Source organism: Acipenser ruthenus, chromosome 42, assembly GCF_902713425.1.
Source record: "Acipenser ruthenus chromosome 42, fAciRut3.2 maternal haplotype, whole genome shotgun sequence".
NCBI classification, from domain to species: domain Eukaryota; kingdom Metazoa; phylum Chordata; class Actinopteri; order Acipenseriformes; family Acipenseridae; genus Acipenser; species Acipenser ruthenus.
Genome location: NC_081230.1, coordinates 5,909,911 through 5,936,022, shown reverse-complemented (window position 1 = coordinate 5,936,022; position 26,112 = coordinate 5,909,911). Strand labels below are relative to the sequence as shown.

The 26,112-nt window shown below is 43.4% G+C and overlaps 2 protein-coding genes across 2 annotated transcripts; both read right to left on the bottom strand.

Moving 5' to 3' along the window:
* Window positions 1-2,448: 2,448 nt before the first annotated feature.
* LOC131709236 (cilia- and flagella-associated protein 251-like) lies at window positions 2,449-8,089 on the bottom strand. Its single transcript, XM_059011382.1, has 4 exons — window positions 7,889-8,089; window positions 4,563-5,018; window positions 3,545-3,835; window positions 2,449-2,603 (listed from the first exon to the last, which is right to left on the bottom strand). The coding sequence occupies exons 2-4, from the start codon at window positions 4,921-4,923 to the stop codon at window positions 2,449-2,451; spliced, it is 807 nt and encodes a 268-aa protein (XP_058867365.1). The 5' UTR covers window positions 4,924-5,018; window positions 7,889-8,089.
* Window positions 8,090-10,333: 2,244 nt separating this feature from the next.
* Window positions 10,334-25,461, bottom strand: LOC117967105 (peripherin-like). Its single transcript, XM_059011589.1, has 9 exons — window positions 24,871-25,461; window positions 18,381-18,441; window positions 16,101-16,196; window positions 15,471-15,632; window positions 13,777-13,902; window positions 12,763-12,983; window positions 12,423-12,472; window positions 12,241-12,314; window positions 10,334-11,620 (listed from the first exon to the last, which is right to left on the bottom strand). Exons 1-9 carry the CDS (start codon window positions 25,398-25,400, stop codon window positions 11,573-11,575), a joined length of 1,368 nt encoding a protein of 455 aa, XP_058867572.1. The 5' UTR covers window positions 25,401-25,461; the 3' UTR covers window positions 10,334-11,572.
* Between the last annotated feature and the right edge of the window lie 651 nt (window positions 25,462-26,112).

Here is a 26,112-nt window from a genome sequence, read left to right as displayed (position 1 = left end):
ACAGCTAGGAAAGTATCACAGGCTGGTTCAGGAGCTCAGACTAGACGCTGAAAGATTCACTGTTTATTTCAGGATGCCAGTGATTTAGTTTAATTATTATAGCCCCATCTGCACAAGCTGAAGTCCAAATACTGGCCAACTTTTAAGCACCTTTGTGTGTGTGTGTGTGTGTGTGTTCCACACTGCCTCAGCAGAGTGAGACTTTATGGTAAAGGAATACTGCCGCTACCAGTCTCCGCTCTAACTGCGGAGTTTAAGTTTGCCAAGGTCAGACTGGAAATGACATTAGTAGAGTCACGCGACAAATGCGTAAGGGAGGCAGCACCTGTGCTGAAAACTGGAAGAAAGTGGGTGGCAAAGAAAGCTGTGGAAGATGCAAAGGCTGCCCTTGGAATTGGTGATATCATGGGGCAAGTTCAGCATGGAAGAGGGGGTCTTGGTTTCAGTTCAGCTCCTCCTACATGGCACAAGGCAGCCCCAGCTCAAAGGAGGAAGCTGGTAGTCAACGAGGTGCAAAAGCAGGAGGAGAGGATGAGGTGTATAAAGGCCATTTCCCAGGCCAAGCAGGGAGAATGGATGAGATGGGAGAGTGTGGAACAACGCAAGATTGGCTGGCAAGACCTATGGTCAATGGAACAGAGCAGGATCAGTTTCATCATCAGGTCAACATATGATGTTCTCCCATCACCACAGAACCTAAACCTCTGGGTAGGAGAGGATCCCTCATGCCCTTTGTGTTCAACACCTGCAACATTAAGGCACATTTTGACAGGATGTAAGGTGGCTCTTAGCCAAGGACGGTTTACTTGGCGCCATGACCAGGTGCTGCGATGTTTGGCCTTAGCATTGGAAGACAAGCGTAACATGACCAATAAGTTGTCACCTGTTCCATCAAAACATTACACACAAAAGACAACATTCCTACACCCAGGAGAGCATCCACCTAGAAAAGGTGCTAAATTCAATCCTCACCCAGGACAACTGGAAGCTGCTAGAGACTGGAAAATAATGGCAGATGTTGGTCAACGGCTTATTTTTCCACCTGAGATTGCCACCACTAACCTTCGACCAGATATTGTCTTGTGGTCTGGATCAGCACGCCTTGTTCACCTGGTAGAGTTAACAGTGCCATGGGAAGTTGCTGTAGATGAGGCGTATGAGAGGAAGAAACTGCGGTATGCTCAACTAGCCACTGAAGCGGAACAGCGAGGATGGAGAGTCCGGGTTTACCCAGTGGAGGTGGGTTGTCGAGGATTTGTGGCACACTCTACAACCCGGTTTCTCAGAGACATCGGATTCAGTGGCCAAGAGTTGTGTCGCACAGTGAAGAGACGGAAAGATTCTGGCTGGGGATCTCAAGCACAATAGAAAGAAAGAAACGCTGATGTACAGGTAAGCTGGGCTTTGTTGAGTGGGGGACGGAGGGGGGTGATGCTGGGTGCTAGGGTGGGCGGGACATATAATATTTTGATTACAAGGCCGAGTCTTTGCCGGCGCCATTATGACTGAGTGCACAGCAGATTCGAAGCTCTGTATCTCCGGTTTTACAATCCCAAGAGTGCTAATCTACATATCATCTAAACGGTAAGTACTTGGGCTAATTAGCCATATTGTTGTTTTTTTGTTTTTCAACTTCATATTCGTTTTTTTGTGCCGAGTACATCTGCAGTGTTTTTTTCTTTTTTTTTTTTTCGCTGTGTCTTTTGTGTGTGCGCGTGCTTGCTGGGCAGGGCTAACTTTATGACTGCTAAAGACAAGAGTAACTACTGTAGCAGCATCACGTTTTTTGTTTTAAAACATCTTTCTTATAGTTAGTTTCACATACGTTTTTGATTTTAAACTTGTTTTTCCATTTTTTGAACTTGTTTCTCCTCAGGAAAGAAGGCAAAACTAATAGGTCTATCGAATGTGATGCAGAGTTAGGTGTCTGTGTACGTCTGTGTTAGCTATTACTTTTTCTAGTCGATTCATTATTTATCTGTAGTCATTGCTATTTAGCTATGCATCTATTATTTTTTTATTCGATGTGTAAAAGAATGAGGAATACATCTCGTTGTTTTTTTTATTACTGGTTTAGTTTTTATTTTAACGTTGTATATGTAGCCTATATAAAGAACAAAGACATTTAGCTGTAGTTATTATTATTATTATTTAGCCAAGTATTTTATTACTAGTTTACTGTGTGTAAAGAACAGAAAACATTATTTAGCTTTAGTCACTATTATTATTTAGCCATGTATTTTATTATTAGTTTACTTTTACTTTGTGTGGCTATGAAGAGTCATTATTATTAGTTTACTTTTGTATGTGTGTGAAAAAGGATGGAGGAGAATATTATTATTATTATTATTATTATTATTATTATTATTATTATTATTAATAATTGATATTTATTTTAATGTTTATGTGGGTGTGTGTAAGCCAGAAAATGGATGGAGACAATCAGCTCTAGCATCTGGTTGAGTCACTGAAGAGGAGGAGGGCCCTGACTGAGGAAGAGATCGAGGGCATGTACACCATGGAGGCTGACCTCCTTGATGAAGAGCTGCTGCAGGAGGATGAGGAGGAGAGTGGTTTGGAGGAGCCCCAGCCCTGCACTTCAACTGCAGGGTAGTTTTGAAAATAAATAAATACAGCACAATATGGAAGGGTTTCTTTTTTGTCTCCCTCCCTCCCAAATAAAATTCTTAATTTCAAAGTTTTATTTGTAATATACTTTTTTTTTTAAATAAAAAAATTAACATTTTACTTGGATAACGTGTGTGTTGTTTCTTTATTTTTATACTGAAATATAATTGTATCTCAAACAGGGCAATAGTGTTTCCAGTCTCACTTTTTGCCAAGTTTTAACCCTCGTCTGCCTTTGCCATTTCAGAGGTTGATTTTTGTAAAATACTATGCATTGCAAAACCTTATCTAGCTCTGCAACTGTGCAAGATATTTCAATTCTGATTTCAGATTAGAAATCCTTGACAAATTGTGAAGCTACAATATACTCTAAGTTTTTTTCTATAAAACTTGTAAAGAGGTTGAAATTGCCCATTTTTTAAATGATTTATTAATATTTTACATTTGCCATTTTGTTAGTTAACTTTTTGTAAAATACTATGCATTATAAAACCTTATCTAGTTCTGCAACTTTACAAGATATTAAAATTCAGATTTCAGATTTGAGATCCTTGGAAAATTGTGCAGCTACAATATATATATAAGTTTTTTTTTTATATAACACTGGGAAAGAGGTTGAAATTGACAATTTTTAAAAATATTATTTATTATTTTTCATATTTCAATAATTTTTTGGGAGGTGTAGCTCATATGAAAAAAAAAAATCACCCCACAACAAAATACATCAATGGAAAGATCTACTTGATGCCTTTCTGTAGGTGTACGGGGTTTTAATTTCTGATTTAAGGTTCCAAAACTACAAGCGTTTAAACAGAAAGTGTTCACATTTATGACCGAATATGGTCATTCCCCGTAGGCAGCATAGGGTTAAGGGTATGAATAATTCTGGAGGCTACTTTATAACTGCAATGCTTACCTTTTACTCTGAGTTCCCCACACAAGTGACAAGCCAGCCCCATGTCGCTCCCCTCAGATTTACACACTCCAATGTCCTGTTCTAGCAATTCCTCTTTCAATTCTGGGATCTTCTTCTCCTCCTCCTCCTCCTCTCTATCTCTTGCTCTCTCCCCTCCTCCTTCTTCTCCTTCACGATGATCTCCCACAAACTTCAGCCCCATGTCGCTCCCCTCAGATTTACACACTCCAATGTTGCTGCAGGAGGATGAGGAGGAGAGTGGTTTGGAGGAGCCCCAGCCCTGCACTTCAACTGCAGGGTAGTTTTGAAAATAAATAAATACAGCACAATATGGAAGGGTTTCTTTTTTGTCTCCCTCCCTCCCAAATAAAATTCTTAATTTCAAAGTTTTATTTGTAATATACTTTTTTTTTTAAATAAAAAAATTAACATTTTACTTGGATAACGTGTGTGTTGTTTCTTTATTTTTATACTGAAATATAATTGTATCTCAAACAGGGCAACAGTGTTTCCAGTCTCACTTTTTGCCAAGTTTTAACCCTCGTCTGCCTTTGCCATTTCAGAGGCTGATTTTTGTAAAATACTATGCATTGCAAAACCTTATCTAGCTCTGCAACTGTGCAAGATATTTCAATTCTGATTTCAGATTAGAAATCCTTGACAAATTGTGAAGCTACAATATACTCTAAGTTTTTTTATATAACACTGGGAAAGAGGTTGAAATTGACAATTTTTAAAAATATTATTTATTATTTTTCATATTTCAATAATTTTTTGGGAGGTGTAGCTCATATGAAAAAAAAAAATCACCCCACAACAAAATACATCAATGGAAAGATCTACTTGATGCCTTTCTGTAGGTGTACTGGGTTTTAATTTCTGATTTAAGGTTCCAAAACTACAAGCGTTTAAACAGAAAGTGTTCACATTTATGACCGAATATGGTCATTCTCCGTAGGCAGCATAGGGTTAAGGGTATGAATAATTCTGGAGGCTACTTTATAACTGCAATGCTTACCTTTTACTCTGAGTTCCCCACACAAGTGACAAGCCAGCCCCATGTCGCTCCCCTCAGATTTACACACTCCAATGTCCTGTTCTAGCAATTCCTCTTTCAATTCTGGGATCTTCTTCTCCTCCTCCTCCTCTCTATCTCTTGCTCTCTCCCCTCCTCCTTCTTCTCCTTCACGATGATCTGCCACAAACTTCAGCCCCATGTCGCTCCCCTCAGATTTACACACTCCAATGTCCTGTTCTAACAATTCCTCTTTCAATTCTGGGATCTTCTTCTCCTCCTCCTCTCTATCTCTCGCTCTCTCCCCTCCTTCTTCTTCTCCTTCACGATTATCTCCCACAAACTTCAGATCTGTGATGTGCATTTCAGAACACTCCCTTAGCGTGTAAACAGATTGGATTTTCGGTCCTTCTTCCACTTCAGAATCACATATAGCTGTCAGGCTGCTGTCTTGGGAAGCTGTAGAAAAGCGACAGCAAAAAACAAAACAAAAAGACAGATTATAATCTTGTATAAAACAGACTTGGCGACAAATATCCTCTTGAGATATCCAGGGCGACTTACAATTGTTACAAGATATCACATTATTTTTACATGCAGTTACCCATTTATACAGTTGGGTTTTTACTGGAGCAATCTAGGTAAAGTACCTTGCTCAAGGGTACAGCAGCAGTGTCCCCTACCAGGGATTGAACCCACGACTCTCCGGTCAAGAGTCCAGAGCCCTAACCACTACTCCACACTGCTGCCCCACTGAATATAATACAAACACCACTGCCTGTAATACAAACACCACTGCCTGTAATACAAACACCACTGCCTGTAATACAAACACCACTGCCTATAATACAAATACCACTGCCTATAATACAAATACCACTGCCTATAATACAAACACCACTGACTATAATACAAACACCACTGCCTGAAATAACAAACACCACTGCCTGTAATACAAACACCACTGCCTGTAATACAAACACCACTGCCTATAATACAAACACCACTGCCTATAATACAAATACCACTGCCTATAATACAAACACCACTGCCTGTAATACAAACACCACTGCCTATAATACAAACACCACTGCTTATAATACAAACACCACTGCCTGTAATACAAACACCACTGCTTATAATACAAACACCACTGCCTGTAATACAAACACCACTGCCTGTAATACAAACACCACTGCCTGTAATACAAACACCACTGCCTGTAATACAAACACCACTGCTTATAATACAAACACCACTGCTTATAATACAAACACCACTGCCTGTAATACAAACACCACTGCCTATAATACAAACACCACTGCCTGTAATACAAACACCACTGCTTATAATACAAACACCACTGCTTATAATACAAACACCACTGCCTGTAATACAAACACCACTGCCTGTAATACAAACACCACTGCTTATAATACAAACACCACTGCTTATAATACAAACACCACTGCCTATAATACAAACACCACTGCCTATAATACAAACACCACTGCCTATAATACAAACACCACTGCCTGTAATACAAACACCACTGCTTATAATACAAACACCACTGCCTGTAATACAAACACCACTGCCTGTAATACAAACACCACTGCCTATAATACAAACACCACTGCTTATAATACAAACACCACTGCCTGTAATACAAACACCACTGCTTATAATACAAACACCACTGCCTGTAATACAAACACCACTGCCTGTAATACAAACACCACTGCCTATAATACAAACACCACTGCCTGTAATACAAACACCACTGCCTATAATACAAACACCACTGCCTGTAATACAAACACCACTGCCTATAATACAAACACCACTGCCTGTAATACAAACACCACTGCCTATAATACAAACACCACTGCCTGTAATACAAACACCACTGCTTATAATACAAACACCACTGCCTGTAATACAAACACCACTGCCTGTAATACAAACACCACTGCTTATAATACAAACACCACTGCTTATAATACAAACACCACTGCCTATAATACAAACACCACTGCCTGTAATACAAACACCACTGCTTATAATACAAACACCACTGCCTGTAATACAAACACCACTGCCTGTAATACAAACACCACTGCCTATAATACAAACACCACTGCCTGTAATACAAACACCACTGCTTATAATACAAACACCACTGCCTGTAATACAAACACCACTGCCTGTAATACAAACACCACTGCTTATAATACAAACACCACTGCTTATAATACAAACACCACTGCCTGTAATACAAACACCACTGCTTATAATACAAACACCACTGCCTGTAATACAAACACCACTGCCTGTAATACAAACACCACTGCTTATAATACAAACACCACTGCCTGTAATACAAACACCACTGCTTATAATACAAACACCACTGCCTGTAATACAAACACCACTGCCTGTAATACAAACACCACTGCTTATAATACAAACACCACTGCTTATAATACAAACACCACTGCCTATAATACAAACACCACTGCCTATAATACAAACACCACTGCCTGTAATACAAACACCACTGCCTATAATACAAACACCACTGCCTATAATACAAACACCACTGCCTATAATACTGACTATAATACAAACACCACTGCCTATAATACAAACACCACTGCCTATAATACAAACACCACTGCCTGTAATACAAACACCACTGCCTTACGTAACCTTTCTGGGTCTGTAGTTTTAATACATTAGATATTTGTTTTATACAGTTTAATAATGCATGTACACTCACTTTCACAGTAGTATGGTGGTAGTCGAAACAATATTTTTATTTTAATAATACATTCACATCTACTGCTTATCTGTCATTCCTATTTCCTCACTGCGTTACATTTAAAAAAGGTTCCCGTTTATTCTATATTCTACATATGTCTGTCCATCCAGTATGATCTGTAACCGCTTAATCCTGTTGAGAGGGTCTATTCTATAATCAGATTTACTGAGCTGCTTATTAGAACGATGCTAAAATTCAGACGAACTCACCTCGGATATGTTATGGCCATGTGTGGGATTAACGTAATTGCGTGAAATCACAGCAAAACGCAAAACAAAACAAAAAACAGACAAACCAAAAAAAAACACTCCGCGAATAAACGTTATAGCGCCTTAACTACACAGCTCGTGGATTTTCAATTACATGCGCTTCAAATTTGATTCATTTTCTAACTATTGTAATAACAAGTGTTATGACCTACCTGGTACTCATAAAATAACTTAAAATGTGATTTTTTAATATAATATATCTACACTGAACCGCACAGACAAGATGTAAACCATACCTTCCGCTGCCTGCTGCAGTTCCCATGGAAACCGGTGCGTCGTGACGTCACCTCCGCAGATTCACTGTAACTGTATACCTGCGCAAGTTATAAGTTACATCTAAACGCACGGTCCTGTTCTTGGATACAAATGTTAAGTGGGCTATTAAGTTCCTATGTTTATTCGGTAAATTTTGTGGAACATTCCTATCTGATTCTGTTCATAAATAAATAATTGAAAATAGATTGTTTTGTACAGCGGTATCGGCTATGCTTTAGTGCGAGAGGTCCCAGGTTTGCGTCCGCCCTCCGCCTGTGTGTGGATTGCCTCGCCCTGTGTGATGCGCCTGCTTGCGAGAACCAAAATCTATCTATATCTGTCTATCTATATATAGTACTTGCTCTTATTTAGCTCTGAAGACAGTCAATGTATATATATATATATATATATATATATATATATATATATATATATATATATATAGTAACTTTGCTCTTAACTGTATTGTGATTTTGTTTTGTAGTGAGATATATTGTAACACCTGTAAGTCGTCTGTAAAATAAATACACACTAATAATAAAGTGATTCTATTTACATGTTTATCTCTTAGAAATAATCTCCATTCTATTTATTTAGTAACCAATCGGGTGGATTATAATTATATATTATACTATACTATATATTATATATATATACATACTATACTATACTATATATATTATACTATACTATTATATTATACTATGTAACACAATTTTTGTTCCTGGGTAGTAAGTGTTATTTCCTAATTGCTTATGCCTCAAAAGTATAGAAAATGGCTATTATTCCCCACAAACTTTGCTTTTGTGACCAGGACAGTGATATTTTGAAATTTACCTATTTCCAATGAGAAAACGGCCATCTGGTGGACATGTGAAAAAGTTCAGTTGAATAAAAGTTGATTGACTAGCTAGCTGAGGTCTGTGTCACATCTCCCACATTCCTTCATTTGCATAGCGTTCAGGGAAAAGTAGGCGTTTCCAGGAAAATGAAAGGCTTTACATGTAAACACAAGAAAGTACTAAGTCCACGTTTATTACACAAGACACAAATGTCAAACACACATGTAATGTGACCTATTGTTTACAGACACATGTGTTGGCCTGCCCTGCCCCTTCAAGTGAGGCCTCCTTCGAGTACCCTTTCCATGTGTTCCTAGGATTGCATGCTGGTGTTCAGGGCATTGCCAGGGTATTTACAGCTTTGTTATGTTTCTAATTAGTATGTGTGTTGTAGATTTACAGTACAGTCCACTGCAGCCTTGAAACTTTCACACTAAAGAACAGCATCACTCTACCTGGCTATTCTACTGTGCTGCGGTCTGAAGAAGGCGGAAGCTGAAATGTTGTAGCTAATTATTAAAAGAATGAGTTATCAGTTCATCAGTGGCTTTTGTTCTTCATGAAGTATTTCTAGTGATTGATGAGCATCCTGTTGGATCTCATTGGATAGAGAGCAGCTTGCTGTTTTTGTAACAATCACTATAGTACGCAGTACTCCTTGTTATATCTGGAGTTCCACAGAAGAACAGGCATGCTTGTTATCTCAATGCTGTGCTTTATAATCCTCAGTTCTAGCTGCTTGCTATAGAGATGTGTCTCCTAGACTAGATCAGCCAGTGTTTACAGAAGAGCCGTGTCTCCCAGTGGCTTGTATGTGATAGCACTGCAGTGCACTAGAGGGGGCTGGCGCTCAGTAATCCAGAGACACGTTTGCTTGGGTTGCATTGTCTATGGCAGCAGCTAGAAATGTAATTTGTGTTTGTAAAATAGGTGCATCATACATGAAATGCCTGTTCCTTAGAATATAGACTACTATTATTATTATTATTATTGTTATTATTATTATCATTATTATTAGCAGTAGTACTGTTATAAAAGTTTACGACAGTACATTTGCATGGTCATTTTGCAGTTATCTCTTCCCATGGTTATACATGCATTTACCATAGTTTACCATTTTAAAAGAAGCTTTCTATGCTTTCACTGTGCTTTATTACACTTTGCTATGCTTTTACTATGGGGAACTTTTATAAGGCAATTTAATGCTTCAAGTTTCAAGATTCCTGTTAGCTTTTAGAGATCATCTACCACAGGACAATGACTGCAATAGGACAATGACTGCCATAGGACAATGATTGCCATAGGACAATGACTGCCATAGGACAAGACTACCATGGGACAATGACTGCCCTAGGACAATGACTGCCATAGGACAATGACTGCCATAGGACAATGACTACCATGGGACAATGACTACCATGGGACAATGACTGCAATAGGACAATGACTGCCATGGGACAATGACTGCCATAGGACAATGACTGCCATAGCACAAGACTGCCATAGCACAAGACTGCCATAGGACAATGACCGTTCCATTTGGAACGCAGTTGGCTGAGATCAATAAAAAAGACAACCATTGAATTCCTTTTATTCTTTATTTTGTCTGCTAAGCATACACATTATCATTATCACACGGCTACAGCATTGGACCATGGAACACAATGGGTTTCTTTAACACAGGACAAACTGAGCACAGAATTCCCTTTTCTCTGATGCAGTTACAGGTGTGTATGCTGGGCTCTGACAGCATTAGGGGGAGCAGTTAGAGGGGTGTGTGCTGGGCTCTGACAGCATTAGGGGGAGCAGTTAGAGGGGTGTGTGCTGGGCTCTGACAGCATTAGGGGGAGCAGTTAGAGGGGTGTGTGCTGGGCTCTGACAGCATTAGGGGGAGCAGTTAGAGGGGTGTGTGCTGGGCTCTGACAGCATTAGGGGGAGCAGTTAGAGGGGTGTGTGCTGGGCCTGACAGCATTAGGGGGAACAGTTAGAGGGGTGTGTGCTGGGCTCTGACAGCATTAGGGGGAGCAGTTAGAGGGGTGTGTGCTGGGCTCTGACAGCATTAGGGGGAGCAGTTAGAGGGGTGTGTGCTGGGCTCTGACAGTATTAGGGGGCTCCAAATGCAAACGCCTCACCCATCACTTATCATCCCCTTTAAACAGGGACATCCCTGTGTCTACAAACAGAACCAAGACACTTTCCAATACAGAAGATGCACTGCAATAGCAGCAATGGGTCTGTACTGGGAATGGTAGCAGCTACAATGGCACAACACATAGCGATGACATCACAATAGCAATGCATTACATTAGTACCAGACAGCGTGTTAATGTGTCAGCACCACTGGGCAATATTAGTTCCATTGTGTTGCCATTGCTGGTAATGCAGAGGTTTATTCAGTAATACAATGGGCTTATAATTGGTACCTTAAATGCCACTGCTTTAGATAGGTGTTGGGAGGCTGTGAGAGATAAACTATTCTATAGTGCTGACCTGACTGTAATGGAACAGAACTCTGTGCTCAGCTACGTTTCCTGCCATGCATTCTCAAGGTACTGGGGCAGTGGAGGGTAATAAGGCATTGGTAGCTGTTCTGCATTCTCAAGGTACTGGGGCAGTGGAGGGTAATAAGGCATTGGTAGCTATTCTGCATTCTCAAGGTATTGGGGCAGTGGAGGGTAATAAGGCATTGGTAGCTGTTCTGCAATCTCTAGGTACTGGGGCAGTGGAGGGTAATAAGGCATTGGTAGTTGTTCTGGTGGCTTGGTTGTCTTGTATCTCTCAGTGAGCTGTGATTCCTGGCTCCTGTTTCTTTCTTCTTGGACTCTACTCGTCCTGCTCACACTGCTGCTCCTTCCTCGATTCCTTCACCACCTGAAACACAAACGCAGCCCCTTAACACACACACGATACCCTGAGAAGATCACAGAGTACAGCTCTCTGCCAAAAGTGAGGAGTGTATTGAGTCTGTGCCCAGAAGTCACCTAACCTCAATATTTTACCATGATTTGTTTTTTTAATATACTTTACATACCTCTGGGCTTCACAGTGCTTAGCCAGGGTTAACCATGCTTTCACTGTGGTTTATTACACTTTGCTGTGCTTTTATATGGGAAACGTTTCAGAAGGGTCAATGTAATAATCACCAACTCATTTAGCATGCAGTGTGCACCCTGAAAATATGAAGTCGCTATCTCAGATGGTGTCTCAGATACATGGCTACTACTTGACCTAGAGAAGCATACAATGCAGCTGTCTGTCGCGCATGAAGTCTCTGTGAGATTAAGTGATGGTAATACATATTAGATAAGATTTACTGGAGTGATTTTGCAAGTTATTAGGATGAGACGTCAAACCGTGGTCCTCCTGTAAGTGATTCTGCAGCAGCAGTTGTTGATGCATAGTTCACCCCCTAGTCTCTGTAAGTCGCTTTAGATAAAAGCATCTGCTGAATGACTAATTCAAAATTCCTGCACATTAGGAGATGAGATTACCTCATCATCACGAGTCTCGATCGTCTTAATCATCACTGTCCTCTTGCTGTGACTATCCTGGCCATGGTCATAGTCTGAAACAATAAGAGACGTTGAGTTACAGCAGTGAGCCCTGATATCATGACATGCTCGCATCCCAGATCATCCCATTCTCCACACAAACCCCAAACACGGACACTCACCAGCACTGCGGAAGCTTAGAGAGGCCATGCTGTGAACCGGAATCGTGATCCTGCAACAGAAAAAACAAACACAGTGTGATTCTAAAGCAGTGTCTTCATGGGCACAATTAAAAAGAACTCTTAGACAGGCTTCCCATAGTAAAAGCACAGCAATAAAGCACAGTGAAAGCATGGTAAAGCGTAGGTAAGCATTGTAAAGTGTTTTAAAAACATGGCAAACCCTGGTAAATGTGGTACATGGGAAAAGCATTCCAATGAATTAAATTTCAATAAAGACATCGAGAAAGACTTTTGTCTTCGGAGTTACAGTGCAGACACTGAGAAATCACCCTGCCCTGACCTGCTCTCCTCTCCTTCCAGCAGCTTCCTGTAGGTGGCGATCTCGATGTCCAGCGCCATCTTCACGTTGAGCAGGTCCTGGTATTCCCGCAGGTGCCGGGACATCTCCTCCTTCAGGTGTCGGATCTCCTGCTCCAGCCGGGACACGTTGTCCTGGTAACCGGCCGCCTCCACGCTGAACTGCTCCTCCATCTCACGCATCTGCCGCAGGAGAGCCTCGTTCTGGGGGAGAGGGAGGGGCTTGTGAGGTTAGACCCCGCCCCTGCGCCGGGCACTGAATATGACACCTCAAATCAGGCTGAAGTGGAGCTGTAACTGGGCAGACTCGTGGAGCATTCATTTTAATGTTAAGAAATGTAAAGTCCTGCATGTTGGGCATAATAATCCAAGTTATAAGTATAAAATGAACAGGATGGAAATGAAGAGTTTGAAAAGGATCTCAGGGTTACAGTGGAGTCATCATTGAAAGTATCTCGCTGTGGTGAGGCAATTAAAAAGGGAAATAGACAAATCGGCTATATTGTGAAAGTGTGGAATACAAGTCTGGGGAGGTTAAGTCTATATAATTCTCTAGTTAGAATACTATGTGCTGTTCTGGTCGCCTCACTACAAAAAATACATCATTGCACTCGAGAAGGTACAGAGACGGGCAGCTAGGCTGATCCCAGGACTTAAGACATGAGCTACGAGAAAAGGTAAAAATAATGAAATCTCATCAGCTTAGAAAAAAGAAGGTAAAGAGGGGACTTGATTGAAGTCTTTAAAATCAGAAATGATCTAGATACAGTGAACCCGAGTCATTACCTCAAATGTAGCACAGAGAGAACAACAAGACAGCATAAATGGAATCTGAGTAAAAGTTTAGAACAGAAGTTAGGAAGCACCTTTTTACACAGAGTTATGAATGCATGGAATAGCCTACCAGGTGAAGTAGTAGGATCTAAAACACTGGGAACATTTAAACATGGTGTGCTAACAACATCTGAGCCTTAATGGGCGAACAGCCTTTTCTCACCATGCCCTTCAGAGCGTCCACCTCACAGGTCAGGCTCTGGATCTGCCTCCGAGACTCATTGGCTTCCTGTTTGGCCTGGCGCAGGGCCTCTCCGTTCCGATTGGCTGAGTCAGTCAGGTCTGCAAACTGGAAACACAAACAGCAGTGAAACATGATCAATGAAGCAGCTGTCATTACTGACTGGGGAACTCACAAGAGTTGCAATATGGGTCAATAATAATAATCTCCAGGTAATGGCTGCTGCCGAGGGTATTACTTCTATTATAAAACACACGCTCTGGTGTAAAAGGGCATTGTTTGTGGTTGTATGTTTTTTTGGATTGGATCGTTCAGGTTACTTGGATGCAGTTCTAAACATGTTTGTCAGAAGAAAGGATGCGTTTGATCTCTTTATATCTGGATGTACTCTGTGTGTTTTAGCTGTATCGGGTGATTCATAAAACGCTGGTATTGTTGTCTGTTTACTTTCAAGTTACTTGAACAAAACTGTAACTAGTTACAGTTTACATTTTACAGAGATATCAGGCTGCAGCTGGAAATATCCTTTGAAGATCCAGCTGTGGGACCCCCTCGTTCCCTGACTTGCGATGACATGTGAACTGCGTTCGTGTGACATGTAAGGACTGACTTGCACTGTCGAAGTGCTTTCTCATCTCCATGTTATGCATTAGCAAGAGTTTTTTTTCACATTTTGTTACCTGCCTGAAAAAGGAACCATTACAGTTTCAAATTACTGAAAAATGTGATCAGATTGCAGAAAAGTGTAATCAGATTACAGGAACACGTTACATGTGTCAGTCTGTGTCTGTATGCTGTCTGTCTGTATGCTGTGTGTCAGTCTGTATGCTGTGTGTCAGTCTGTGTCTGTGTGCTGTGTGTCTGTATGCTGTGTGTCAGTGTGTGTGTGCTGTATGCTGTGTGTCAGTGTGTGTGTGCTGTGTGTCAGTGTGTGTGTGCTGTGTGTCAGTGTGTGCGTGCTGTGTGTCAGTGTGTGCGTGCTGTGTGTCAGTCTGTGTGTGTCAGTGTGTGTGTGCTGTGTGTCAGTGTGTGTGTGCTGTGTGTGTGCTGTGTGTCAGTGTGTGTGTGCTATGTGTCAGTCTGTGTGTGCTGTGTGTCAGTCTGTGTGTGTCAGTGTGTGTGTGCTGTGTGTGTGCTGTGTGTCAGTGTGTGTGTGCTGTGTGTCAGTCTGTGTGTGCTGTGTGTCAGTCTGTGTGTGTCAGTGTGTGTGTGCTGTGTGTCAGTGTGTGTGTGCTGTATGTCAGTGTGTGTGTGCTGTGTGTCAGTGTGTGCGTGCTGTGTGTCAGTCTGTGTGTGCTGTGTGTCAGTCTGTGTGTGCTGTGTGTCAGTGTGTGCGTGCTGTGTGTCAGTGTGTGTGTGCTGTGTGTCAGTGTGTGTGTGCTGTATGTCAGTGTGTGTGTGCTGTGTGTCAGTGTGTGCGTGCTGTGTGTCAGTCTGTGTGTGCTGTGTGTCAGTCTGTGTGTGCTGTGTGTCAGTGTGTGCGTGCTGTGTGTCAGTCTGTGTGTGCTGTGTGTCAGTGTGTGTGTGCTGTATGTCAGTGTGTGTGTGCTGTGTGTCAGTGTGTGCGTGCTGTGTGTCAGTCTGTGTGTGCTGTGTGTCAGTCTGTGTGTGCTGTGTGTCAGTGTGTGCGTGCTGTGTGTCAGTCTGTGTGTGCTGTGTGTAAGCCAGTCTCTCACCTTGGACTTGTACCACTCCTCGGACTCCTGCATGTTCTTGGCAGCGATGTTCTCGTATTGCGCCCGGATGTCCCGCAGCGCCCCCGTCAGGTCAGGTTTGTGCGAGTCCACCTCCACCTGCAGCTGCTGGGTCTGCACGCTCACCTGCACCTCCTGGATCTCCTGCAGGGACACAGGGCAGAGCTGATCAGTACAGCTCCATTCACCTCAACACCACACACACCATTCACTTCAATACCACACACACCATTCACCTCAACACCACACACACCATTCACCTCAACACCACACACACCATTCACCTCAACACCACACACACCATTCACCTCAACACCACACACACCATTCACCTCAACACCACACACACCATTCACCTCAACACCACACACACCATTCACCTCAACACCACACATTCTGTTATTAGATTTGAATGAATTCGAGATTCCAGAATGAGATCCAGTAAGATAAATATTGACTCAGGACCACCGGATATGAAAAGCTATTGGACGCCAGATCTCTCAGCGCTTGTTGTGTAATAGAGGATAACCCCCAGACATTCATGCAGTGATTCCACGAATGAGGGGCATCCTCATGAGCGCTTCATGCCAGGGGGCAGGGGGCGCCACTCACCTCATCGTGCATTTTCTTGAGGAACGCAATCTCGTCCATCAGAGACTCAATCTTCCTCTCCAGCTCCAGACGGGACAGCGTGGCGTCATCCACATCCTGCAGGATCAAAGACAGGGATCGGTGAGACAGGGATCAGAGAGACAGGGATCGGTGAGACAGGGATCAGAGAGACAGGGATCGGTGAGACAGGGATCAGAGAGACAGGGATCAGAGAGACAGGGATCGGTGAGACAGGGATCAGAGAGACAGGGATCAGAGAGACAGGGATCGGAGAGACAGGGATCGGAGAGACAGGGATCGGAGAGACAGGGATCAGTGAGACAGGGATCAGAGAGACAGGGATCAGAGAGACAGGGATCAGAGAGACAGGGATCGGAGACAGGGATCGGTGAGACAGGGATCGGAGAGACAGGGATCAGAGACAGGGATCAGAGACAGGGATCGGAGAGACAGGGATCAGAGAGACAGGGATCAGAGACAGGGATCGGAGAGACAGGGATCAGAGAGACAGGGATCACAGATAGGGAGAGGGCAGGGTGTGGAATCACATCCTGCAGGATCAGAGAGGCAGGGTGTGGAATCAGAGACAGAGAGGGTTGAGGGTGTGGAATGGGTTACCTGGTCATGTTGTTGAGGCAGAATCACTGGGATCCTTTAAGACCTGACTTGACACAGTTCTAAGAAGCTTGGATGGGCCGAATGGCCTCCTCTCGTTCGTAAATGTTCTTATGTTCTGATAGCTATAGTGATATTATCAGGAGCTCGCCTATTGACTCCCATTATATTCTGGATGGGACCTTTCACTGTGATGAGATCTCAGGACCTTCTTCTAATCCCTACTACAGGGTCTGAATGAAGCCGGCTGCAGTGTTAGAGATGCAGACTCCGGAATGACTGTATTTATACTTGGCTTCTGTTCACTGGTTATATACATGCAGTTTGTACTGTGCTGTATCGCTGCTCAGCGTGTACAGTGTGAGGCAGCCCGCAGGGCTGTGCTGTATCACTGCACAGCGTGTACAGTGTGAAGCAGCTCGCAGGGCTGTGCTGTATCGCTGCTCAGCGCGTACAGTGTGAAGCAGCTCGCAGGGCTGTGCTGTATCGCTGCTCAGCGTGTACAGTGTGAAGCAGCTCGCAGGGCTGTGCTATATCGCTGCTCATCGTGTACAGTGTGAGGCAGCCCGCAGGGCTGTGCTGTATCGCTGCTCAGTGCGTACAGTGTGAAGCAGCTTGCAGGGCTGTGCTGTATCGCTGCTCAGCGTGTACAGTGTGAAGCAGCTCGCAGGGCTGTGCTGTATCGCTGCTCAGCGTGTACAGTGTGAAGCAGCTCGCAGGGCTGTGCTGTATCGCTGCTCAGCGTGTACAGTGTGAAGCAGCTCGCAGGGCTGTGCTGTGTGGCTGCTCAGCGTGTACAGTGTGAAGCAGCTCGCAGGGCTGTGCTGTATCGCTGCTCAGTGCGTACAGTGTGAAGCAGCTCGCAGGGCTGTGCTGTGTGGCTGCTCAGTGCGTACAGTGTGAAGCAGCTCGCAGGGCTGTGCTGTATCGCTGCTCAGTGCGTACAGTGTGAAGCAGCTCGCAGGGCTGTGCTGTGTGGCTGCTCAGTGCGTACAGTGTGAAGCAGCTCGCAGGGCTGTGATGTATCGCTGCTCAGCGTGTACAGTGTGAAGCAGCTCGCAGGGCTGTGCTGTGTGGCTGCTCAGCGTGTACAGTGTGAAGCAGCTCGCAGGGCTGTGCTGTATCGCTGCTCAGCGTGTACAGTGTGAAGCAGCTCGCAGGGCTGTGCTGTGTGGCTGCTCAGCGTGTACAGTGTGAAGCAGCTCGCAGGGCTGTGCTGTATCGCTGCTCAGTGCGTACAGTGTGAAGCAGCTCGCAGGGCTGTGCTGTATCGCTGCTCAGCGTGTACAGTGTGAAGCAGCTCGCAGGGCTGTGCTGTATCGCTGCTCAGCGTGTACAGTGTGAAGCAGCTCGCAGGGCTGTGCTGTATCGCTGCTCAGCGCGTACAGTGTGAAGCAGCTCGCAGGGCTGTGCTGTATCGCTGCTCAGCGTGTACAGTGTGAAGCAGCTCGCAGGGCTGTGCTGTATCGCTGCTCAGCGTGTACAGTGTGAAGCAGCTCGCAGGGCTGTGCTGTATCGCTGCTCAGTGCGTACAGTGTGAAGCAGCTCGCAGGGCTGTGCTGTATCGCTGCTCATCGTGTACAGTGTGAAGCAGCTCGCAGGGCTGTGCTGTATCGCTGCTCAGTGCGTACAGTGTGAAGCAGCTCGCAGGGCTGTAATGCTCACCTTGCGGAAGAGGACCAGGTTATTCTCAGCTTCTATTCTCTTCTGAGCTTCATCCTCCAGCCTGGGTGACACACAGAGAGGACACAGTGTTAGCAAATATACAGACACACCCGCCACAGTATCAGGGAGTTCTGATCAGGGGAGGGAGTGAAATAACACCTTCCTTTCTCCCTGAAGACTGAACAGATCTTAATGCCCCAAATGTACCTAAAAACACTAGGTGCATTCCCTCTACCTGCCAGCCGGTGTCACTGTCCGATTGTTTGATAGTAACACTTTTACTGTTGGCGTGCAAAAGCTCACTGCTTTTGTAAAAACGAATACCCTGTAAATCTACCAGCATTTCAAACATGTTTATCTTTAACTGTAAGTATCTAGCAGCGATTTCTTAGGCAAATTAACCTGGCTTTGTGAATGATATTGAACTAGGACTGGCCTGTAGATATTCAGCTACAGGCAGCTGACAGGTGAAACATTCCTTTGTGTCCTACATGCAATCTGCACAGGCAGTCCAGTTCCCACTGTTTCGGTTTATCTTACGTATCTAAATGCATGTACACATTCAAACTGGCTTCTTAACTCAGTCAAACAAATTGCTGCTGTGACATTTTAACCATAGACCTTTTCTACCATTTCAATGAAGCCTGTTGTTGTCCACTGAATAATAAAACTTAATAACTGGAAAAAAAGAAACAAGTGTATTCTACTCTGCATAAGAACATCAGGGTGATCAGACTTTACCCAGAACGCAGCATTAATGTTTATAAGACTACGTTTGCACATGTATTTGCTGTAATAATTGAATTTGAGAAGGAACTGTACCTGTACACTGTACAAGTAATACTGTATATTAACAATACGGTGATGCATATTTTAAGCAAAACGTTTAACACTGCACTGCCCTTTAAACAGACACACTTTCTTCTAGTGAATAGATCAGGTTGGCCAGGGTGTCCTCGGCTCACCGCCCGCTCCCTGATTTTCCATACATTAAAAACAGCAAACAGCACATCCTTTAACGATTCAGAGCTGAAATGCACAGGGCAAAGTTCCTTCACGTCTCATTTTTTAAATGGTGTTGCTTTGAAATATTTAATGTCTCCCCCTCTATCTTTTCCTTCCTCTTGTTCCGCTTTGACCCCCCTGACCTCTTTAAGTGGGATTGGTGAGAAAAGACTGACCCTCATTGGAATTGCAGATCCATGACCCCCTGCGTCCCTCTCTTCAGAAGGGAACACAAAGCTCCCAGCTGCCCCCTCCCCCGAGCCTTTATTCCACAATCCGCTGCTTTCAACACCCCCACAACCCCAGAGCTCCAGAGACACCACTAAAGCAATGCAGGCAGGCTGTGGAAAAAACACTGAAACTGCAGAGAAGCAGCTCAGAGCAGTGATGCCAGCTGGAACAACACATAATACCTATCAACATCCATAAACACCCATGAACTCCCATGAACTCCCATCAACACCCATGAACTCCCATCAACACCCATGAACTCCCATCAACACCCATGCACTCCCATCAACACCCATGAACTCCCATCAACACCCATGCACTCCCATCAACACCCATGAACTCCCATCAACACCCATGAACTCCCAACAACACCCATGAACTCCCATCAACACCCATCAACACCCATCAACACCCATCAACTCCCATCAACACCCATGAACTCTTATCAACACCCATCAACTCCCATCAACACCCATGAACTCTCATCAACACCCATCAACTCCCATCAACACCCATCAACACCCATGAACTCTTATCAACACCCATCAACTCCCATCAACACCCATGAACTCTTATCAACACCCATCAACTCCCATCAACACCCATCAACTCCCATCAACACCCATCAACACCCATGAACTCTTATCAACACCCATCAACACCCATCAACACCCATGAACTCTTATCAACACCCATCAACTCCCATCAACACCCATGAACTCTTATCAACACCCATCAACTCCCATCAACACCCATGAACTCTCATCAACACCCATCAACTCCCATCAACATCCATAAACACCCATGAACTCCCATGAACTCCCATCAACACCCATGAACTCCCATCAACACCCATGAACACCCATGAACTCCCAACAACTCCCATCAACACCCATGAACTCTCATCAACACCCATCAACACCCATCAACACCCATCAACTCCCATCAACACCCATCAACACCCATGAACTCTCATCAACACCCATCAACACCCATGAACTCTCATCAACTCCCATCAACTCCCATCAACACCCATCAACTCCCATCAACTCCCATCAACTCCCATCAACACCCATCAACTCCCATCAACACCCATGAACTCTTATCAACACCCATCAACTCCCATCAACACCCATGAACTCCCAACAACACCCATGAACTCCCATCAACACCCATGAACTCTCATCAACACCCATGAACTCTCATCAACACCCATCAACACCCATCAACTCCCATCAACACCCATCAACACCCATCAACACCCATCAACACCCATCAACACCCATGAACTCTCATCAACACCCATCAACACCCATGAACTCTCATCAACACCCATCAACACCCATCAACTCCCATCAACACCCATCAACACCCATGAACTCTCATCAACACCCATCAACACCCATGAACTCTCATCAACTCCCATCAACTCCCATCAACTCCCATCAACACCCATCAACTCCCATCAACTCCCATCAACTCCCATCAACACCCATGAACTCCCAACAACACCCATGAACTCCCATCAACACCCATGAACTCTCATCAACACCCATGAACTCTCATCAACACCCATCAACACCCATCAACTCTCATCAACACCCATGAACTCTCATCAACACCCATCAACACCCATCAACTCCCATCAACACCCATGAACTCTCATCAACTCCCATCAACTCCCATCAACTCCCATCAACAACCATCAAAAGAATTGCCAATGAAATGTTTAATGAAAATCGGTGGTATTTAAAGTGTTAGTATCCTGGTAAAGTGTGTTGAAATGAATGATTTACAGTGTGTGGAAAAGCTTCTTGTGTTCTTCATGCAGGGTTTTTATTTTTACTAAACTTTTGAATTAAATTTGATTAAATCGGGGGTATTTGTAACAAAGCCATCATAAGCAGACTGTGTGGTGTGCAGCATTTCACTGTACATGCAAACTGGGAAGAAATATCGAATATGAAACTGGCCTACACTGCAGGCTAACACCTATCTGTCTGCATGTTCCTGACAATGGTTAAACACTCTAGATGTTTATCAATGGACTAACATTTAAACGACTCAACTATTAACACCCCTACAGCTAGGGCCAAAAGGTTTGCATCACCTAGAATTGTAGGATTGAGACATAATTAAAAAAACAAGCTATGAGACCTTATTTTCTAAACTTAACATCATGTAATCAAAGAAACTACTAAATGATATCGCAAAACCATAATACTAGTACAGTATTTCATATTAGATTTTGAAATGTCACACTTCTCTATTTTTGTCAGTTTTTTGTTAAGTACATGGAAAACTACAAAGTGGTGTGTAATTCAATATGTTAACGTAACATTATTCAGCAGGTTTCATTCGACATGATGAAGCACAATGAGTTCATTCTATAGGGTGATGCAAAGCCTTTGTCTACAGATGACAGTAGCAGACAGTATGCATTCACAGCAGAGTTGAAGTGGAGTCCCTGGTTCTGAACACACCCCTGGTCTTCTAGTTGCTAGGCTGCAGAGTCCAATGGGTTACACAGCAGGACGTCAGGCAGGCAGGTGTTGTCTATTATTCATGCAGGGAGCTGAGTGCCTCCTAATGTGACTGCAGTAACAGGACACGTTAACGGGACCTATTGATTTTTCCAGATGCTGTCACAAAGATCATAGTGCCAATTACCAAATTAGTTTAAGGATCTTCGAATAAGAGGCTTTAGAAATACAGCTTGATACGGCAAGTGGAATCTCAGCCATTTACTTTCATTGGGAGTCTAAACAAACGTCACTAAGGCTCCCATGGACTGCACGGCGACAGCAGCCTGCTGACAATGACTGATTCAGATAAAGCGAGACTCTTAACAGGTACTTAACTGATTTAAAAAGGGGAAGACCGAAACACTAAAGAAGGCATGAGCAGGGACCCTGGTACACCCGACGTGCCGGTAGCCGTTGCTTAATGATAACACAAATTTCATACACTTCAAAATACATTCAAGACATGCAGTCACACTGTAGTTACCATTTATAATATTTCTTACATGGACTTAGTACACAAGTCTGTGAGTGTGAGGATGGAACTCCATACATTAACACTACTTGACAGAGTTGTTTTCACTGTCATAAAATGTACCCTTATAAAACTTTAACATAGCCAATGCACTGCAAAGTGTAATAAAGCATACTGAAAGCATGGTAAAGCATAGGTAATGAACTTTAAAGCACAGAGAGGTATGGTATAATAAAACACAAGGGAAAGCATGTCAAACTGTTAGGTAAATGCATAGTATAACCACGAGAAAGCATGGGGGAAACATGCAAAAGCACAAGGGTATTACAAGGGTACACGGGTGAGAGTATGGGATGGGTCACCTGAATCACTGGCATCCTTAAAGACAAAGTGTTGAGATCAACCAGGTATATGGGTATATGTCCCATGTGTTGTGGGTTCAATCCCCAGTGGGGGGACACTGCTGTTGTACCCTTGAGAAAGGTACTTTACCTAGATTGCTCCAGTAAAAACCCAACTGTATAAATGGGTAATTGTATGTAAAAATAATGTGATATCTGTATAATGTGAAATCTTGTAACAATTGTAAGTCGCCCTGGATAAGGGCGTCTGCTAAGAAATAAATAAATAAATAATAATAATAATAATAATAATAATAATAATAATAATAATAATAATAATAATAATAATAATAATAATTATAATAATAATAATAATAATAATAATGTGTTCTCCCAGGTATATGGGTATATGTCCCATGTGTTCTCCCAGGTATATGGGTATATGTCCCATGTGTTCTCCCAGGTATATGGGTATATGTCCCATGTGTTCTCCCAGGGCGTCTCCACAGTAAGATGGTCTGTTCTGTCCCCAGATCAGTGAGTGGAGAGGCACACCTTTCTTTACTGCAGAGGGAGTTCTGTTCAGTGTATTCCAGACACAGCACTGCAGTGTAACTCATCTCACCTCTGGGAACTCCCCTGCAGAAACGTCTTGTAATCCTGCATCACCCTGCAGCTTTAGCGTTTCATTTATATGCCCACATCTTTTACTAGCACAAAACACCAACTGCAACCGGGGATAAAATAGATGCATTTGGGCAAAAGCACAGTTGATGAGCGTCCACAGCTTTTTGAGAATCAGTATTTGGATTGAATTAAATAAATAATGATGTTTGAATGACACATAAATTCACTGAATGGTAAATTACTGCATCTATCCTGTCGAATGCATGAACTTAAACTGAAGTGATTTGGGCTCTAAGCAATACTATTGCATTGTATTGTATTATCCCCCAGCAGAATATTATTCAACAGCAGTGCAGCAGTGGCAATACTAGGGTGGGGCAAGGCTAGCACAAGGGCAGCTACAATGGGATCTGTTGTACAATAGATTGGTAATCCAGCACAGTATCTGGCTCCAGGTCTATTGTGTGAATATTGTTATGCTAACGGTTCTGCTAGTTTGTTCTGGGTAATCCAATGGGATTTTAATCAAGTCACCATGCAGACCAGGTCAGGAGTATTGCTAATTTATAAGGTTCTCAAAATGAGACAGAAAAAACATATTTCATTAGATAATTTAGTTGTAAGCAAAGAAATTCAATTTAAAGCTGATCTGAGTTTCTTATAGATCTACATGTTCAAAGACAATCAGAAAGACATCTTACTACCCCAGTCATCTACTCAATTCATAACCTACTAACCTTTCAACTGTTTAAATGTTCTGGGACCAAACACATGTATTCAAGTTCAAGAGGTGCTATTCAATTAATCTAAACTGGTGGGATTACATCTGGACCAAGACTGTCACTTTATTTCCAGGCACACACACACACACACACACACACAAACTTCTCTCTCTTTGTCTCTACCTTAGTTTCTCATAGTTGATTAGTTATGACTTCAAAAAAGAAATGAATGAATCATGTATTTTATAATGCTGCTCTATTTGTGAACGTACTGTTTCGTAACACTGCTGTTTGTGCATTATATTTATTATTATATTTTTGAAACTATTCATTAATGTTCTAAAACTTCATTTATATGTCATGGATTGCAACTCCACCTCCGTCTATCTGAAAGCACCCATTTCAATTCAGCTGAATAGAATTCCAATGCTACACGTGGGGACTGTCAGTACCTTTAGCTTAGAGGAGACAAAATAAAGATTAGTGGACTGCCAGTTTGTGAGATCCACTGTTACTTGGCTATTCGACTGATGCCACACCTAGTTTAACTGATGTAATGACACTGACCTCTGCTTCAGCAGCGCCACGTCCTCTGCCAGGTTGTCCCTCTCCACGTGGAAGCGGTCCCTCTCCTCCCCCACCTGCTCCAGCTGCCTGCGCAGCTCCCGCAGCTCCTGCTGGAAGAGCGTGCTGGCCCGGCCCGGCTCCTGCTGGCCCCTGAGCTGGCTCAGCTCCCCAGACAGCATGGTGTTCTGCTGCTCCAGGTAGTGCACCTTCTCGATGAAGCTGGCGAAGCGGTCATTCAGCTCCTGCAGCTCCGCCTTCTCGTTGCTGCGGGTCGTCATGAACTCCTGGTTCAGGGCCTCGGCCCCTGCGAAGTCCACCTTGTCGTAGCCGAGTCGCAGGGCCGGGGTGCTGCTGCGGGCCCTGTACGAGACGGAGCGGTGCGAGGAGGCTGAGGTCGGGGAGCTCATGAGCCGCCCCCCGGCTGAGAGGCGGGAGGAGACTGGGGTGTAGGAGACTGGGGAGAACATCGGGGGCGCCCCGAAAGTGCGCCGGTAAGAGGTGGAGGTGGTGGAAGTCCTGTGGTGGCTCATGATGTCTGTGTTGCTCGTGGAGAGAAAGAGAGACTGAAGGATTCAGGATGCTGCTGTTCAGAGGGTTTTATACCCTGTGTCGGTTCAGCCCTCCACTGTGCAGCCACTCCCATCTTCACAACCCCCCTCCCTGCCGCTAGACGATGCCCCCCCCCCCCCCCTCCCCCTCCTTAAACCACTTCTGGAAAAATCTCCAAACTCCCTTCCACATCACTGCATCACCTCAGTCTTGCTCTCTCCCTCTCTCACACAGGCACACATCTACAAAGCCACACGCTGACACACAGACACTCAAGCAGCTATTAAATGAAAGAGCTCGAAGCTGACATTCTTTGGTATTTCTATCAATATGTGAGCATGAAGTTTTTGATATAATTTGATAATGAAATTGCTACCTGATTCCTTTTGGAACCCTGTGGAATTCTATAGATTTTCATAGAAATGTATCGTAGGTAGAACATGACAGAAATCTAGAAATAAATCCGTATTTATATAAGCAGGTGTAATACACAGATACATCTGGATTCAAATGGCAGGAAAAAAAATCTTGTTTTTCTAAAGCAATGTATCATTTCTTTAGGATTTTCTTCTAATGGAGTGTTTTCATTATTAAATGCAAACGGTTACAAACAGAGGCTATGCAGCTTTCTATTGAAATATTTACTATTCCCAGCTTCACTACCGTGGACAACTGATGATGGAGATTGTTTCA